The 18,130-nt window shown below is 36.0% G+C and overlaps 2 protein-coding genes across 2 annotated transcripts; one reads left to right on the top strand and one right to left on the bottom strand.

The window, feature by feature from the left end:
* The first annotated feature begins 1,164 nt into the window (after positions 1-1,164).
* On the top strand, positions 1,165-3,617 carry LOC107481469 (protein TIFY 6A). The gene is made up of 7 exons (XM_016101747.3): positions 1,165-1,400; positions 1,837-1,973; positions 2,322-2,584; positions 2,674-2,761; positions 2,842-3,124; positions 3,264-3,321; positions 3,399-3,617. The coding sequence occupies exons 1-7, from the start codon at positions 1,316-1,318 to the stop codon at positions 3,517-3,519; spliced, it is 1,035 nt and encodes a 344-aa protein (XP_015957233.1). The 5' UTR covers positions 1,165-1,315; the 3' UTR covers positions 3,520-3,617.
* A 1,185-nt stretch (positions 3,618-4,802) lies between these two features.
* Positions 4,803-17,551, bottom strand: LOC107481479 (mediator of RNA polymerase II transcription subunit 23). The gene is given in 20 exon segments (XM_021139277.2): positions 4,803-5,264; positions 5,372-5,602; positions 5,694-5,797; positions 6,309-6,490; positions 7,180-7,930; positions 8,035-8,275; positions 8,453-8,601; positions 9,395-9,520; positions 9,600-9,713; positions 10,019-10,189; positions 11,206-11,451; positions 11,546-11,708; positions 12,210-12,304; positions 12,576-12,659; positions 12,864-13,132; positions 13,298-13,505; positions 13,880-14,097; positions 15,009-15,240; positions 15,802-16,779; positions 16,869-17,551. Coding segments are annotated over 19 exon segments (4,845 nt in total). The 5' UTR covers positions 17,181-17,551; the 3' UTR covers positions 4,803-5,264; positions 5,372-5,400.
* Between the last annotated feature and the right edge of the window lie 579 nt (positions 17,552-18,130).

Below are 18,130 nucleotides of genomic sequence, written 5' to 3'. Positions count from 1 at the left end.
TTTAGAAGAAAGATAAAGATGAAAAAATTGAGACAAAAAACAAAAACTAAAATAAGTCTTATATATTTGGTGTAAAGTAGGAGAAAGAAATTAAAATAAAAATAAAATTGTAATTTAATTTATACAAAAGATAAATTTAAAATTAATTAATTAAAATGAGATATTTTAGATAAAAAATATTATTAAAATTTATGTCTCTGTTTTAAAAAGTTTTAGTCTCTTGTGTTCTATTTTTTTAAAATACTAAAATACCAAAATTTTAACGACAAAAATTAAAATTTTAATACCAATTTCTCGACTAACAAATATAATACTAAATTTTAATCTCTCAATTTTTATTCTAATACGTTAAAATAAATGCTACCTTATATTATTGCGTTAATATTTTATTTCATGAAACCTTCTTCGGTTACACATTTTTTCTAATAGTATATGAAATTATCAAATCACAACTTCATTTATTTGCTTTTGTTTTTTACATTCATAGTTGATTAGTTGTATAAAGAGGGAAAAAAAATAACAGTGTATATATATGTTTGATAGCAAAAACAAACAAAATTTATTTTATTTATAAATATTAAATAAAATANCAAATTTAATCTATATAATAATATATATATACTATCCTTACTAACTAGGGAGAGGGACCACAATAATTATTAGGCGGCCGGGGAGCTAGCACATGTTTTCAACATTTGTCAAACACATCAAATATTATTGGATTACGAATATGAAACTCATTTCGAGTTAGAATATTATTATTTTAATTATAATTAGTACTCTCCATAAATGTTTAAAATTAAAGCTAAGGCATAGCAACTATGAATTTATATCTTTTCCACCTCAAAAATATAGAGAGAGGATAGGAATGAATGTTAAAATGCAAGAGGTCACGTGCTTAATGTTAGCCAATGAGAGAGCTGGTGTCACCGACAACTGGGAACCCAACCCAATGTTCACTGCCTCGTTCTTTGTGAAGTGTGAATACATAACGCACGTGCTCATTTACCGGACTATCCCGTCCATCCCAACCGGCTTTACCGGGAAGCTATTAACCTTTGATTATTAAAAGTGAAAAAATTCAACGGTCAAGATCTCATGAGACTTGCTCTACCTCTGTGACCAGATAGCATTGGTCTTCTCTCTTTCTCTCAGCTTTTTATTTTCCTTTGTTCTTCTTTGTTTCTCTGTGCTTCATGTTTTTCTGAAGAAGGAACAAACTTTTTCTCTTTTAGTTTCTATTTTGGGAAAGAAGAAGAAGAAGAAGGTTCTCTCTGTTGATTGAATTTGGATAGATATAAATATAGTGGTGATAATGGAGAGAGATTTCATGGGTCTAAGCTCAAAGGAGCCACTTGTGGTCAAAGAAGAGATCAACGATGATGGCTCCAAAGATTCTGGCATGTTCCCTTCTCCCTATCAACTTCTTTTGCTGCTTAAACTTGTGAATTCAGTTTTGCCTTGCTTTCCCTTTTCCCCTTTTCTGGGTTCAATTCTACTTTTTCAGATTGCATGCAGCTTGGTTTGAGCTACAAAATTAAACATGTCATCATGTTCTTACAATTTGATTGCTTATTTATTAGGGGTCCCATCCCGTGTGTAGTAGGTTATCTTAATGGAGCTTAATAAATCATGATTATTGTTTAGATTTTCTTGAAGTAGTTTATGTTGTATGTTAAATTTGCAATATTCATGGTGAAGTTGTTGCCAATTTGTTGATTGGGTATTTCTAATAAACAAGTAGGTAGAGACATAGGGTAATTAATAGATTCCAAGTTGTGAAAATCTATGATCTGAGTGTTGAGTGGGAAATTGAGTCTCTAATTTGTATTGTAGGCTTCACCAAGGGCTCTACTGCTCAGTGGCTTTTCTCAAGCAAAGTCTCTGCTGTTCCACACTTGATGTCTTTTAAGGTTTCTCAAGATGAGAAGCCTTTTGACTCCACTCTAAAGTTCCCTGCTCCTGAACTTCAGGTTTCACACTACCTACCATCTCTCTCACTTTCTCTAGATTCCTCCCAAATTGACAAGTTAGTTCAATATTTAATCTTCTAGAGTTTTAGTTCTATTTTAAAGTCAACTTTGTACTTGAAGAGGACAAATGTTTTCATTCTGCTTATTTACTATATCTGGTATAAGAAATGAACTTCACTTCACTTCAGATCTGAACTTAGCTTGATGTTCTTGTGTTTTGCTCAACATCCAAGTTCCAAGTTCCCCTGTGATAAATTGACTTCACCACAATGATCTAACCTTCCATAAGTAAACCGCTGACATGTTCTTTTCCCTTCCTTCCGTTGATTGTTTGTTCTTACTATTTAGAAATCTTTCAATCACAATGGACAAGGTGGCTTTCATTTTTCCATGACTCCGTATCCTGTACAACATGATGTGAATTCTGTGAATCGTCCTCACGATGTGAAGATGTTTTCAGTTTCCAATCAAGCAATTTCAGTTTCTGTGGGGAATCCATACCTGAAGAATCACTTTGCATCGGCTGCTCAGAATATAGGCAGTGCTAATGTGAAGCAGACATTACTTGGGGGAATACCAATTACACCAACCATCGGTGCTGTTGCTGAACGGTGATTTGAGTTTGTCCTTGAATTTTTATGTGTGCAGTGCACACACTTGTATCAATTATTTTAATCTGGTTCAATTTCTTTTGAAGCAGCAATGTGAAAACAGCTCCACCTTCTGCACAACTTACAATCTTCTATGCGGGTACTGTTAATGTCTTCCAAGATATCTCTGCTGAAAAGGTACCTTTCTCCATTTATTTCACACCTTACTAACCAGGCATCCATAGTGGTTAACTTTAAATGTGGCGATATTTCTTCAGGCACAAGCTATTATGTTGTTGGCTGGCAATGAGTTGGCACAGCCCAAGGTTCAGGCAGGTGGTTCAAAATTGGGAGCCGGTGATAGTGTGGCTGTTAATACACCACCTAGCTCCGGTGTTCCAAGTCCTTTATCCGTCTCATCGCATTCGGGTGCGCAGTCAGGGAGTGGCTCCACTAGTACTGATGAATTTCTGACTGCTAAAACGACCGGGGTTCCCACCGGTTCTGTTAGTAAGGTGGAGCCTCCAAAAGTAGTGAGCGCAACCACTATGTTGACTTCAGGTACTTTTTGGCAATATTATTTCTCACACTCTTGTTTTGATGTTTCTTTAGTTTTGGAATTTCATTTGCAAATTACATATTAACTCGGAGGAATCAATCTGCAGTCTTGGTTTATTGATTTTAGCTATCTGTGATGCAGCTGTGCCACAGGCTCGTAAAGCATCGTTGGCTCGTTTTCTAGAGAAGCGCAAGGAGAGGTTAGTATAGACACAGACCAAGATTGGATGAAGAAATTATTGATGTGATTGTGATGGCACACTTTGTATGCTTGCAGGGTGATGAATTCAGCACCATATAACCTGAACAAGAAGAGTGAGGAATATGGCACTGCAGAACACAATGGTGCTACCAGCATTGCTTCAAATGCTCTACCACTACAAGTGAAGCAAGGATAGCATCATATATTTTCTGTAACTTCAAATGTTGTAGGATGGACCACTATTAATACGTACGATTGATCCCATTGGGAATAAATGCCCGTTTTAGATTTTTATATTTTCTGTTCTACCATGGACCATTATTCAATTAATGAACACGAAAGTGATAATTAATTTACAACTCGTACCATCATAGAGAGATATTAATATCATGCATTCATGGACAATAATCACGTGGGAAACAGAAACATGAAGAAGATAGCTAGCAACGACTCCACCACTGTGGTCCTTTCGGAGGTTTTGTGTGGTCCTTGTTGAAACTTTGCATGGCCTTATTCTCATCACTCATCATAATCCAATAGTACTTGCATGTTTATAGGTAATATCAGAAAGAGAGAGAGAGAGAGAAAAAAAAAAGATTGACCCTCCAAGGTCAAAAAATTTACAAAAATACTTTTGGTATAACAAAATTAGTTACTAATGTATTTGTATATACATGTGTGGTTTAATTTATTTTAATGTGTATTTTATTATTTGTATTTCAATATATATTTTATACTAGTATAGTATACATAAATCAATACAGTACACTCATATTGTTTCAAAGTTTATACAAATAAATTAATAAATTAATTTATTGGTCAAATAATGGACAAAAATATTAAAAATTACTGGTCTTTTAAGAGTTTCTCTTTTCTAAAACCCTGGATAGAGCAGTTCACTAGTTCTACCTACCTCCTTTAAAATTATCCATTTTTTTAACATACAATACTAAATTATAAATTACTTTCAGATTACTTTTAAATTATATTTACTAATACGAATGTGTTAAAAAAAACTCCACATGAATTTTTCTTGCTAAAAAAAATACATTGGTTTATAACATCCAACATAAAATATTTTTTTGCTAGCCACTATCGATCTTTTAATAAAATGTGATTAGAGTGGAAAAATTGTAGGAAGAAAATCAGTTAAGTTAATAATTATTGAACAAATTGACATTGATTAGTGCGAATAACACATAAATAAAGGCTGCTCCAAATCTCTATGGGGACCATGGAGAGATTACTTTCCATGCACGCGAACATACCACGGATCCATAACGAAGAGAATTAAATTAACTGACACTGTAACTGCCATTGGTAGTTTGGTGCCCACTGGATACACTATTGTCGCATGTGACTATGTGATTGTGAGTATTGCATCTTCACGAGTGGGAATAATTATTAACCTTCTCAAGTGAATGGGACTAATGTACAGGAAATTGCTCAACTGCACATAAATTTTGGAAAAAAAAAAAAGGCGTTAAATCACTTGTTCAATATTTTATTTTTGGGGCCAAATAAAGATTCCTGGCTTCGCTTACGTGTACAATCCTCCTATCCACGCCATCAATGGAAAATTACAAATCATTTATCCATGAAAAGGGGCAACTGCACCAAAAGCATCCTCTTAGCTTAATATATGGATTGATGATGAACAGGCGTACATGCACAGTAACTCCTGAAGAAAATTGATATGGCATTACCTAGTACCTAAGTTTCACAGAAAACATTGCAACATATATATACATTGACACTCTGGAAGAAATACAAGTGTAAAATCTAAGTTGGGTTCTTAATTACAATATCTAGATTCTGTCGTCAGTTTGTCACCGGATTGTACTTCACAACATGCTTTTAAAGAAACATGTTCAGTCCTGGAGGCATTCCCACTTCTTAACACTAAACAGGCCCCATGTACAAAAATGTTAGCGAGACTACCTGCACGGTTCCAATACAAAGGTAACAAATATTTGATCTCTGTATACATGGGAATGTTTAGCTGAGAAAAGAATAAAGCATGAAGTTTCTTTCTCCTCACCACTTACCCCGACTTGCTGAGGGTATACTCTACCGCCTAAGTCGGATTCTGTACCAACTTTGGATGAGATGCAGCGTATACAGAAGAATTCACATCAGGTTTTAGGTGTGAAAGCAGATGCTGAATGTCCGGACGAAGATTCTCTGACGCCCTTCCAATAAGAGCCAAAACATCTGGTCTAGGTTTGCTGCTAGCTTGCACTGGTCCTCCCTGACCTTCATAATGGACGGCGTGATGGCTGAACACCAAGTATCATAGAAAAATAAGCAGCAGGCAGCACAAGATAAACTTTAGGAGCCACATTTTAGATCAACGAGTAGAGAACTTACAGGAAGTCAATGAGATCAGCTACTTCCGATGCTTCAACGGCAGCTGGTGGTTGGGAGTTTTTTCCAAATACATCCACAAGTATGCTTAAGAGTAATGACAGAGTCTGACAATGAACGGTTGGGAGGAAAAACACAAATACCAGAAAATCTTAGTAACCCATATGAGCCCGTCCAAAAAAAAAATTACACACAACCCTAATCTCTAAAGACAATAGCCACAGAAAGAAAAATTTTTCCCCCACCAATAATTAAATCCAAGGTTTTGTGAAACCAAAGAATTGAACTTGGGTACATTGGAAATACCAAGCTTTCTACTGTAGAATCAGAACGACTGACCTACCATTATGTAGCTTGCACAGCAAGCTTCCCATTCCTCTCTCCTATAGTATCAGATACTATCATTTATATCATATCAGAATTCTCTCCCTCACTTTTTCTATCATGGTTCCATACTCATGTTTACGTCAAGGACAAAGGAAAGAGAGAAATTATTGATACTGTGATAATACTAGTGAAGGATACGCTCAAGCTCAGCCTGGTCACATTCTTATTGTAAGCATATTCACACATAGCATGAAAATTTCCTAAAATGGTGAAAATGATTGTTTTTTGTACCTTGATGAACAGTGAATGAGCATTGGCAAGTTTTGGAAGGAGTGGACCAATGATACGAAATGCTATCCTCAACATTGCAACTGATTTTATGGGCTGAAGTTGCTTGATGATAACATGCGCCCCTTCTAACCATTCCTGAGGGAGGTTACTGAAGAAAGAATGAAGCAAGGCAACAATATTCCCTGAAATTACAAGCCAAGACCATGACTTGGAAGCTTGCCTAATTATCACCAAGCATATCCTATCCTACCAAGCATAAATCTAGGTACCAGATTTCAATTTCAATGCAGATAAATGCTGATAATGAAATACAAAAAATTAATAATTATCCATTGGAAGATTGAATTATAAAAAAGATAACAAAATACAGTTTCAAACCCGAAGCTAGTTCCATGTTCTTTTAGTTAATCTACTATTTGAAATTGAAAAAAAAAAAAAAGAAAAAGAAAAAATTCTCTGAAGAGAGAAACTTCAAGAACTTCCACCCTATCAGTTGGCTTCTACCTTAATATAACTAGAGAATCTAATTTTGGGCAAATGACATCTTTTAGAATCTTATATTGACCCAGTATTTTATCCAGCCCTATTTATCCCTTAAAGGCATATATACCTCAAGGAAAATTGTGCATGTTGGAAACTTTTACATGCCAACCTCAGAGATCCTTGGTCAAGGAATTCATATATATTTTGGTTAGGAAAATGTCACCAATTGAGTTGCATCTTGTAATATCAATGAGAGATTGATATATAAAATTTGAAATCTAACAGTATGACACTATGATTGTTACCAAGGGGAAAAAAGGAAGAAAGTTCCAGTGTTATGACTTAAGCAATGTAATCTTTAGGAGACAATGCCTCTGCGAAACCATACCAATAGCTGTTGAGGTATTGTCCTGTGCAGCCCAAGTTGGATCTAACAAAGCATAGCCAACAGCAGAGTCTATTTCACCAAGTGACCTTTTCCAATCTGTAAGCCACCAGTTTTCTTTTATAACTCGTGTCGTCTCCAAGTAAAGCTGAAAGTGAAAATCGGAAGGAAGCTGAGCCAGTAGGAGGCCACAAGCTTGGATTAACAAGCAAGACAGTTGTTGGCATGTATAACCGCTTCGTGAAGCAAAATTAGATGTATTTATTCCAGGATTTGAAGGAGTTGATCTGCTTGCCCCAAGAGAATCTGAGCTTCCCCCTGAAGGCGATGTTGGTAAAACTGAACCTTGCCCTGTTGAACCACTCTGGAGACCACCGTTGGACTGTATCAGTGTTGGTTGTATATTAACAATAATCTGAACAAGAGATTGCACTATCTGAGAGGCAGATACAGGAAGGGAAAGTATTTCAAGGACAGCTGTCTCGAGAACTAGCTGAGTATATGTGCCAGGATCCTGAATTTGGTGGAATGCCTTCTGGCCCTCAGAAGAATTTGCTGTTCCAGACTGAGACATAGCTGGAGGCTTGTTGTGTTTTGTTGCATCTACCATTGATCCAGATTTTGAATTGTTATGCAATGGTGGGATAACATTATTCACTAACCCCAATAAGAGAGTTGCAAAATAATCCAGAGGAGGACACACAGCAGGATTTGGTGAAGTTAGTTGCTGCGGGAATGACTCTGAGAAGGGAATCTGAAATACATACGCATCCAATCATAGTTGCAAAAGTAAATACCATTTTATGCAACCATAAGGAAACAAAACAAGACTACCCAGAAAGCAGGTGGTTTTTATACCTTGCTGATATCAAGTACATTGAGTATACGGACAATAAGCTTTGGAGGAAGATGACCATAGAAGTATGCAAGTATATCACGAACAAACGTAAATCTAAAAGGGTGGTAAGCAAGTAATGTAGAATACATGCACAGTATTCTGTCTGCTGGATCCATAGCATCATTTTCAATAAGTCTATAAATAATAAAGGGGATGACTGGAAGCAAACGTGCTGCAATATCATCAAAGAACACAGGGAACCTGGAAAGTTTGATACAGCTATTGTCAGGGCATGCAATTTTCAGAGCTTTGCAATGAAAAACTGTACACATGAAGGGGCATCTGGATAAAATTACCTAATTTTATAGAAACATCAAACAAGAAAAAAAAAAATAAAAGCATACTTTATCTCATCGGGAAAGACTGAATTTAGTATACCTATCCTTCCCTGAGAGGTGATTTCCAAGAGCCTTTTGTACCTCTACCCGCTTGTATACTCCTGTGTAAAGCCAATGTTCATGGGGGCCATGTGTAATACAGAAGAGTTTCACTCTTTGCTGAAGCTCTTGTCTATCAAGTAGACTAATCTGTAACAATGGTCATAACATTATTCATCTTTGGAGACAACCAAATGCTAGATAAAACATTCTTTTAAAATTCTGAATAATAGGAAGCAACATTACTTTGAGTTAACATAATTTTATATATTATCTTTTGAAATTAACATAATTTTATATTAAATGTACTTGGGTAGTCAGATTTTACGTTTGTGCATGAAATTTGAAAAGTCCATGAAATTTGAAAAGTCGTTAAAAATTGAAACACAGAACTTGTAAATGGTCTTTCAAATAGCTTAAGCATTTAGGAATACAAGAATTCAAACAGCTAAGTGATTTTTCTCATCTTGGTTACAGTAATATTAAATGTTTTGATAAACATTTTTATCAAAAGTTTTACTTAAAATAATCTTTTTCCTAAGTTTCCAATTTATTGATGCATTAAAAGCTTTGAAGATTTCCACTATCGAAATCTTAACCACTACATTCAGGAACTAACTAGCAGAACCCTAGTATTAAATGTTCTCCCCAAAAGTCCCGGTTCCATTCAGCAGAGGAAAAAGAGGGGCTAGTAAGAGAAAAATCAATCTAGGAACTTAGTCATGCAACAGCAGTTTTGTTCAAGGACCTTAACATCGAAAGAAGACATGGTTAGTGAAGACGATACAAACATAGCTGACAATAAGGCTTCAATAAGATATCACATTTTTTTATTCCCATGTCAAACAGCAAGGAATTTGATCACCAATTCTTAAAATGGTTCAAATTTTGCAATGGTAAACACTACTAAAACATCCACAGATAGAGTTAAAAATACACATACCACAACACGCAAAGCATGTGGGTCATCATCGCGATCAATAAGTGCTAAAAGCAAGATATCCAAAGGAAGTAACTCGTGTGTCCAGACAAAGAAGGCAATGGTTGCACAAGCTTTTGATAGAAGGTCCTGTCAAGAAAAACTAGATGAATATTGAATATCGATAAGAAGATACTAACATACAAAAAGCCTAGTAAGAGCTATTAACCTGTAAGGAATGTCCTTGCTGGAGCTCCACCTGCATGTGATGAAGCAGAACATCCACCATTGTGTAAATGTTAGCTGTCACCTCTTCAGGAGAAAATTCCTTCAGCACGCGTCCCTAGACAAATATGGAGAACTTGCTGAATTTTCGTCATGAACTAAACCTATTGTGATTTTAGTAAAAATTTAGGTTTTTATAAAGACCATGGCATTGATTGTTCCATGTATCCCACCCCATTAACGATGAACATTTTAATTATTGTTGCAACAGTGTTTCGGAAATTAAAGAAAAGAGCTAGACAAGAATGTTCAGAAAGTGGCAGACAAATAAGCAAATGGTAATTCATTAGTTTTAATCTTGTAAAGTTCTAGCAGCTACCAACACAATGTGTATCATTAAGATGACAGTGAAAAGAATAATACCAGGTTCCCGGTGTTAATGTTTTCTGCTTGGCCATGCATTAATGTCAATGCACCTGCACACAAATATCGTCGGTGCTGAGGGAAACTATGATTGATATAGGTCATAACATAACTAGGATCAGCTGACGGTGAAAGAAGCTGGGTGCACTGGATTAGGACAGTGGATTCTGTCTGCAAAAGTGTCTCCAAAGTAAATTTACATACCAAGAGGGAGAAAAAAAAATAATTAATAAAAACATATTTCCAACAACATATTCACTAGCCTCTTTACCTCTAACCATGTTTCATAAAGCAAAAACTTCTATTCAGCTAGTTATTTCTTAAAAATGTAATCTAATAAATAGCGGCAGTTCATGTCATGCTTAATTTATAAACTTCATACATACCACAACTTCAAAATAAACATGTATGGTAATTTACTGGTTCATGCCAAGGATCAACCATCCTAGAAGGTTAAGTTGTTAAGTTTTGGTCCTACTGTCCTAGTAAGATACTCTAAGATGCTCAGGCATATAAAATCCATTTAGGCTTCGAAGTTCAAAGTTTGGACCAGCACAAACAACAGTTGGACCTAATCCACTAAGACAAAGTCCTAGAATGGATCAGTACCTAGCACACATTGGCTGGTGAGGCACACCTTTTTGGTTAAGGGCCCCAGAAAACATAGGAATCTAATTGTTATCATGGCACTAAAGGGATTATAACCATCAAAATGTTAAAAATAACAGTTGTCTATCTTTCGCACTCTAGTGTTATGTATCACAGGGTTTCGCAAAAGGAGTAGCTTTAAGTTTTTATTTCTTTAAATGTTATACTACAAAATACTATACAAGCAGAATTTTTTTTTATTTCTTTAGATTTAAGGACGATGTGATTAATAAGCATTCATTTATTGATGCACAGATGGAGAGATCTACTGTGTTGAATAGTATAAAAAGTTTGGCATGCAAAGGTCCTTCCTTTTGTTATTCATGCATGATAATTCAGAAGTGCTAAGCTTTATCTTTCATCTATTGAATATTTCCTAGCTATTGAAGTTCGCATCCCTCTTTCTTTAACGAATAATTTTCAAAATAACAGTAGCAGGTTGAGATAACAAAAGACACTATTCCATGACTTTAATCTTTACCATTTAGAAGGCATGCCAGTACATATGCAGATATGAAAAGAAAACTTGAATAACCAACCTGCTGCCATGATTTTATTTCCTGGCTTCGATTATCCATTCGGCCACTCAATGCTTCACGCAAAGCTGGAGGGAAGAAGCGTAGTGTTTTTTCTGACCATGTATGATGGCTTGTTGCCAATGTTTGTTCCAACATACTTTGTAGATAATGCAGGTGATCAGCATCTGCAACCCCACGTGTTTTAATAAGTATAGCAAGTGTTACAACAGCTGCTCGGTTCAAGGTTTCCGTAAATTCAGATGGACCCTGTAAAATAGTAGGGGGGAAAATAAAGCCTCAGTCTGTTCCAGAATGACAAGCAAGCTAATATATGTTCAAGCCTGGAGAGCAAAGCAACCACCTTTCCTTCCCTTCTAACAAAGAAGAAATCTCTCAATGAGAAGATAAGATTCAGGCATAGGTTTTCAGCTAATCTGAATATTCGATGATCTCCTCTTTTGCCTCTTAGGGCAGACATAATCTTTGTCACATCAAACATCAAGACTTTGTTTTTTCCATGGTACCTAAACGAAATGAAACTTCAATTAAAACATTGAGAATAATCCAATTCACTGCCAAATAGAAGATATGTCTTCATCTAAGTCCTTTTCTGAAAGGTAGAGGTTTAGATGATAAAACCCTATAGACCTTGAAACACCTTCAAACAAAATTGGCCAAACAAAAACAAAAAGTAGCTCCTACACAATGTGCAGTATATGTCACTATCCAGAGTACTTGGTTGGAGCGCAATGCATGCACCTTCAATAGCAAATTTTTTGACAAGCAAGTTTTATAGGATAGGACTAGCGTTTTTGCACCATCAGTTTGGTGTAAAGCTCTTTATAGGAATTTCCCTCTCAAACATGTTGAGAGATTGAAAACTATGCTTTAGTAGATAACTCTTTTGATTGTTTTTGGCTCTTGTATACAGGACCTCTTATCCTCTCTATCTTGTATTATTCTTCTTTCTGCCTTAATGAAATTCTTCTTTTATTAAAACAAATTGTGGCATACAGAATAATCACCTGTAAAGTGGAAGTAACCGGTAGTTCAATATCTCAAGCAACAAAAGTGTTACCCCAGACTTGCTCAATAACGAAGAATTTTTTTGCACTAAATGCTGCAAAAAGTAGCATTGTCAACATATGTTTATAATAGCAATAAGCAAGCGCATAAAATGTTAAATATGAACAATATGGAGGATCAACAAAAGGTCATCCAAACAACTTCATGCAAACTTAAAAAAGATGCATTAAGAGATTTCCTGACACCATAAGATCAAGCAGATGAAGTGAGAGATCAAAGAACAATGTATTTTAACTTTTCTCAAGCATACATAATACGCCTTTTAAAAGAATAACATAAGAGGCAAGAATTTTAAAGGAAATTACATTGAAATGTGAGCGAAATAATGAATGAGGTGAGACGAGCAACAATCTAGTGTACGTTTCAACAATCGCAATGCTGGGTATAACCTGCACATAAATATTGTATAAAAAATGTAAATAAACAAATACATAAGTTATTGCTCTGAACAAGATGTAACAATTAAATAATTCATTTCTAGTTGTTCAAAGAGGAAAACAAGCACCAAGAAACTCGTAACCGCATCCCTCTCAATGAAATTTCAGTAATTTCAAAATAAGAAAAGTAATGAGGGTATAAATATTGTGCTGTACACTGTTCTTAACCAGATGTGTGTGTGTGTGTGTTTGAGAGAGAGAGAGAGAGAGGAGAGAGAGAGAGAGAGAGAGAAGGGGGGTCACTTCTCGTGTAGCGACTAATCTCTCAGTTTGTCCCATTGTTTGTGGTGGCAACTCGCCAATGCCAGCTGAAGCTAACCAGTTCATTACAGTTTCACACGTAGGTTGTGCCATTGTGTACGACAAAACCCAGAACATTCCTATTGACCGATCATCCATGTTCATATAATCCAACATCCGATCCCCTGAAAATCAAGCACGCTTGAAAATAATCATGAATATTTCCTAATCATATTTAAAAAAAAAAAGAAAAAGAAAAAGAAAACAGAAAAGAAAAAGATATATGAAGTCCAGTACAATAAGATATATTTCAAAATAGACCCTAAGTACGTACAGAAAACCAATAGTACCTTTGCTTACTTGTTTCCACCATTCATCTATTTGCTTCCCTTTTTGAAGCTGCTCATTATTCACATATTCTCTTGTTGTGGTGTTCAACGACCATATACGTAAGCATTGACAGCTGCTTATAAATTCAAGCAAAGTACTCTGAGGGCCATTAGGATCAGAATTTCTCTCATCTCTATGAACTGATAAAATCTTTCTGGTTGTGTCAATCTGTATGATACATGAGTTCAAGTGTTAGTAAAAGCATAAAGTAACTTCCTTCAATTTCTATAATATGTCAATCTAAAAGAATGTTCTACCATAAACTATTTCCACCATATTCCTATCGAATTAGAAAATTTATATGTGAAAAATATGCATGACTAATAGAATATGTTTTGGAAATTATCTTTTTTAATTTTAAAAACAAAAGTTACATACACCCTTTGGGTATAGCCCATCCCCATACGGCCGTACCCTGCTTAACGCGGGATGCTTGCACACCAAGCCGCGCTTTTATTTTTCAAAAAACAAAAAGCACAAGAACATGAAATTCGCATTTGATAGCAGCAAGCAAAAACAACAAAGTATAGATTGAACTCAACCTTTTTAGCATCTGGGTTCAAAGTAGACGTGACCAGCTCCATCCGAATTATCTGAGCAAGTAGCCAAGTCACATGATTTGTCTTAAGAACAGGATGATCACCCTCTGTAAGCCGTGACACCAATTTCTCCACAAAATCAACAAAATCAATGCACCCATTTTTCATAAGAAAGTAGAAAAGGTCAGAGAAGACAAGCCAGTCCTGCCAGCAATTTATCTCTGCAAGAATTATTCAAAAGTAAGTTTTGACGATGAAGGCAAAAATTATAATCAATATTCTTGGGGAACATTAGAACATCCTATTAGTAGAAAGAAATGAGATATAAGGTACATCTGACTGATCTGAGGAGGGAGAAGAAATCCTTTTAACTAGCAAAAAATAAAAGATAAGAGTGAACCTAAGAAGAAAAAGCATGCAACAAAGATGTAGAACAAAAAAAAACCCAAAAAAAAAACCCTTGAAGCAACAACGAGCAGAAAAGCAAAGAAAGGTCATAAACCTATAACAATCCAATACCAATCAAACAAGAGAGACCCCCGAAAACTGGGAGATGTCCAAAGGGGAGATAATAAAGGGAAGGAGAATTCTCTAAGAAAGAGAATATGTCATGCCCAAAGCTTGATGGGGGTAAATCAACCACCATAATAAGTTTTGCATAAACTGCAGTGGGAGCTGGATTGGCATCCCAATCGTATTGTATCTAAACCATATTGATTTTAAATTGCTCGATGTCATAATGACCTTTATAAAATAGATTTTTTTTTCCCCAGAAATAAAACTTCCGAGAGATTTTGAGGATCAGATCATCAATGACCTTACATGATGATAATAAACTTGTTTGTTACCCAATACAGATATAAGCACAATATGTGTGTGTGTATGAGAGCGTGCACGTGTTTTACAAGGTCACCTTATCCCTCCAACTCATTAACCAAGATCAACTTCATATTTGTTTTCCATATGGCGTCCTTTCTGTGAGAATAACCAAGGTTGTCTTTAGAACAATGACTTATTGTTCCTTGGCCAACTTAATCTTGCGTTGATATGAGCATTCACACAATTACAACTAGCATATATAAAAGGGTATAAAGGAAAGTTAAATTTAAAAACATAAAAGAAAGGTTATTGCCTGAATTTGTCAATCTTAGAAGTTCAACAATTCTATCAATAGTTGCCTCAATGATCATTTCTGTCGAGAACACTGCACCAGGAGTAGGTGCTTGAGAAGGCCTAAAGCAAGGACATAATACCAGCACACGTCTCCACCAATCGGGTGATGGTGTAGTGCGGAAAGCATGCCTTAGACAACGTAAAGCTCTCTCCCAGTCCAAACTTCCCTTCTGGATAGAGTTTGCAATATCCTACAAGAAGCATTGAGTGACTACGTTAGGACAAATCGTGATCAAAACTACATATGTACATGGTAGATGAAGAAATTGCATTGCTATATGATGAGATATATCAACAACAAAAGAATTTGAGTCACAGGTGAGGGCTTAAATTGTAAAAGTCCTAAAGTATAAGATAGACAGATTTGATCTTCCCTCTGAATTAACCGTAAAGATAAGTACAATGAAATAGCAAAGGGAAGTAAGTGAAGAAAAAACATCAATATTCTATCTGAATGCAAAGCTGGAAACTCCAGGAATATAACATGAAAATAAACATGGCCATCATATTTGACCTATTATTGTCTATTAACAAAGGGGGATGGGAGCACTGTGATTTGGTAACATATTCCCCTGTATAGACAGCATTAAGCACGTATTCATGCATTTCTTTATATTGTCACCGACGAGGAACACATGTTTTTAGGTTATGTGCTGCTCCAACAAATTTCCAACCTTAACTGTTTCAGTGGAAATCATATTTTCATTATATATTAATAATGGTTTTCTTAAGATAATTGTGAGACTCATCACCTCCCCGTGCAATGGTTCTCCAAGTACACTTAAATAAGTGATCGCTGGCTGTCGAGGTTGTGCTACTGCTTCTCCTGAAATACTGAGTGTTGCTTGATTAAGGATCCGTTGAGTCCCGAATGTAGGGCAATGAAGATGCTGATCTAACATTTGCATGTTCATAGCCATCATATCACGTCTCCTGTGAATCTCCAAGATAAGTGTAAACAATGCTTCATCATCAGGAATATTATCTATGAATTGCAAACTACTACGTAATAATTCATAAAAGGGGACTCGACATTTTCCTTCGTCGACTAAAAGCCAGATCACATCCAAACAACTGTGTAGCCAAGCTGTTAAGGCTTTGTCAGGTCCACATGATTTTGGTAGATCAGACTCGTCAAGACCCTGTTGCCTCTGGTCCCAATTTACCAGCCAATTTAGCATATGGTGGAATACTTCAGCATAAACCGCAGGTTTCAAATTAAACTCAAGGCCAGTTAAAATAATCTTGCAACATAGCTGGCGAAGGCTGCTAAGATCGTTGTTTCTGATGGATGCCACTTGTTTAGATTGTGGTCCGGTGCTGGAAACATCAGATGATTTGACTGGAGATAAAGCTGAACAAGACAATGGTTCTATAGCTGACTGAGCAGGGGAGCCAACAGGATGAATTGAAGGTATCGGAGAAGCAGGATTTGAAGACTGAAAATTATTAGAATTGGCAATAGAGGTCGTCGGCGGTAGCATTCCTGACTGTGATAATCCCGAAGCCGAAACAGTTGGCATTGATTGACTGCCATGACCAACAGGAAATTCTGCTGAAGAAACGGATGCAAGGAGCGATGGAAGAAGAGTATCCCAGTTAATGCAGCCAATACTGCACAAGCTTCGTATGGCAAAAAGAAGAAATTCTGCTCGTGGGCCATGGCTACTGCACTGCATGACTAGCGATATGATAATAGTTTCGGTGACAGAGCGTAACTGATCTTGATCCTGAAAGCAAAGAATGGCATCCGTTCATTCTAATAGAAAACTATTGCAAAGACAAAACAACAAAGGAATGATCGGAGATTCAAACTCACCGGAAACTGATTCTGTAGCTGCTCAAAATCCACAAGGAACTGCTCATTTGGCGGAGGGATATCTCTAAGAGCAAGTACACGCTTCTGTGTTTTATTCCTAAAATCACACACACCAACAATTATTCCATATTTGATGCTTATTCAGTGCAGCGCAAAAACCCTGAAGGAAATGAAAAGCGATGAAAGGAAAAAGGAACAGACTCCCAAGTAAAGGTTGAAGAGATCGAGAATGGGTGAACGTGCAGGGTGGAACTGGTGAGCGCGTGAGGCTGTTGCCGTTGCCATTGCTGCAACCCTCTGAGTTTGATCCATTCTTCTGCTACCCCCGCCACTAAGTTAATTTCAGTCAATGCATAACTCTTAAGTTCGCTTCTTCAATTACACTTTCGAATTTCGATTAATGAATTCTTTTTTTCTTCTGTCCAAAAAAACAGTAGAGATAAAGTCACAATTTTATGATAAAGTATTATAAATTACAATTTCTTTTTCCTAAACGACTTTCTTTTTTTTAAGCGAGCCTTGGCAAGGACAGATGCTCTGTTCAAGTTTCTGAGGGTGTGCTTGGATCAAGTGGGTGCAGACTGCTGAGACCTGCATGCAAAAAAGGGTTACATGTTTTGCCAATTCTGGTAGTGCCCAAATATGAAATAATTTCAAAAGATGCAAATTAATTTTGTATTGTCATCATCCATCATATTCAAGTGGACAAGCATGGTAATTATGAAATTGGATAATGAAAAAGTGAGAACGCGTGAGTCAGTAAACTAATTATGCCAAAAACTATGGTGGGTGCGTTGCTTGGCAAAACCGAAATGATAATAATATAGATAGCACTCTACAAAAATTTTACAGCGAATAGCTAAATTAGGCGCTTGGATTCCATGGTACAGGCCATCATGTATTTGGTACAAATGTACAATCAAGGACTTGGTTTGTCTTTGATGTTTTAATTTTGACTACAATTACATAAAACAAAAATAGTTGTTGCATTTTATGAAAAAGTACTACATTGTGTATTATTCCTTAAGGAAAAGTCTAGGGGCCAGTTTTATTGAATGTTGGCAGAGGAAGGTGAGCCATTGGATAAAATTTCACACCAATCTCACACTATCAAATCATCATTGATGGCTAGTTGATGGCTAACAATTACAAAAATTGCTGGCCCCTAGCATTACTCACTCCTTAATTTATGTATGCAATTTTATTAATACGTTAAAGTACAAATAAATTATTTTTGAGTAAATGTCCAAAATGGTCCCTAA

This window comes from Arachis duranensis, chromosome 3, assembly GCF_000817695.3.
Source record: "Arachis duranensis cultivar V14167 chromosome 3, aradu.V14167.gnm2.J7QH, whole genome shotgun sequence".
In the NCBI taxonomy this organism is placed as follows: domain Eukaryota; kingdom Viridiplantae; phylum Streptophyta; class Magnoliopsida; order Fabales; family Fabaceae; genus Arachis; species Arachis duranensis.
Note: the sequence above shows the minus strand (reverse complement) of the source record. Positions and strands in the feature narration are given on the sequence as shown.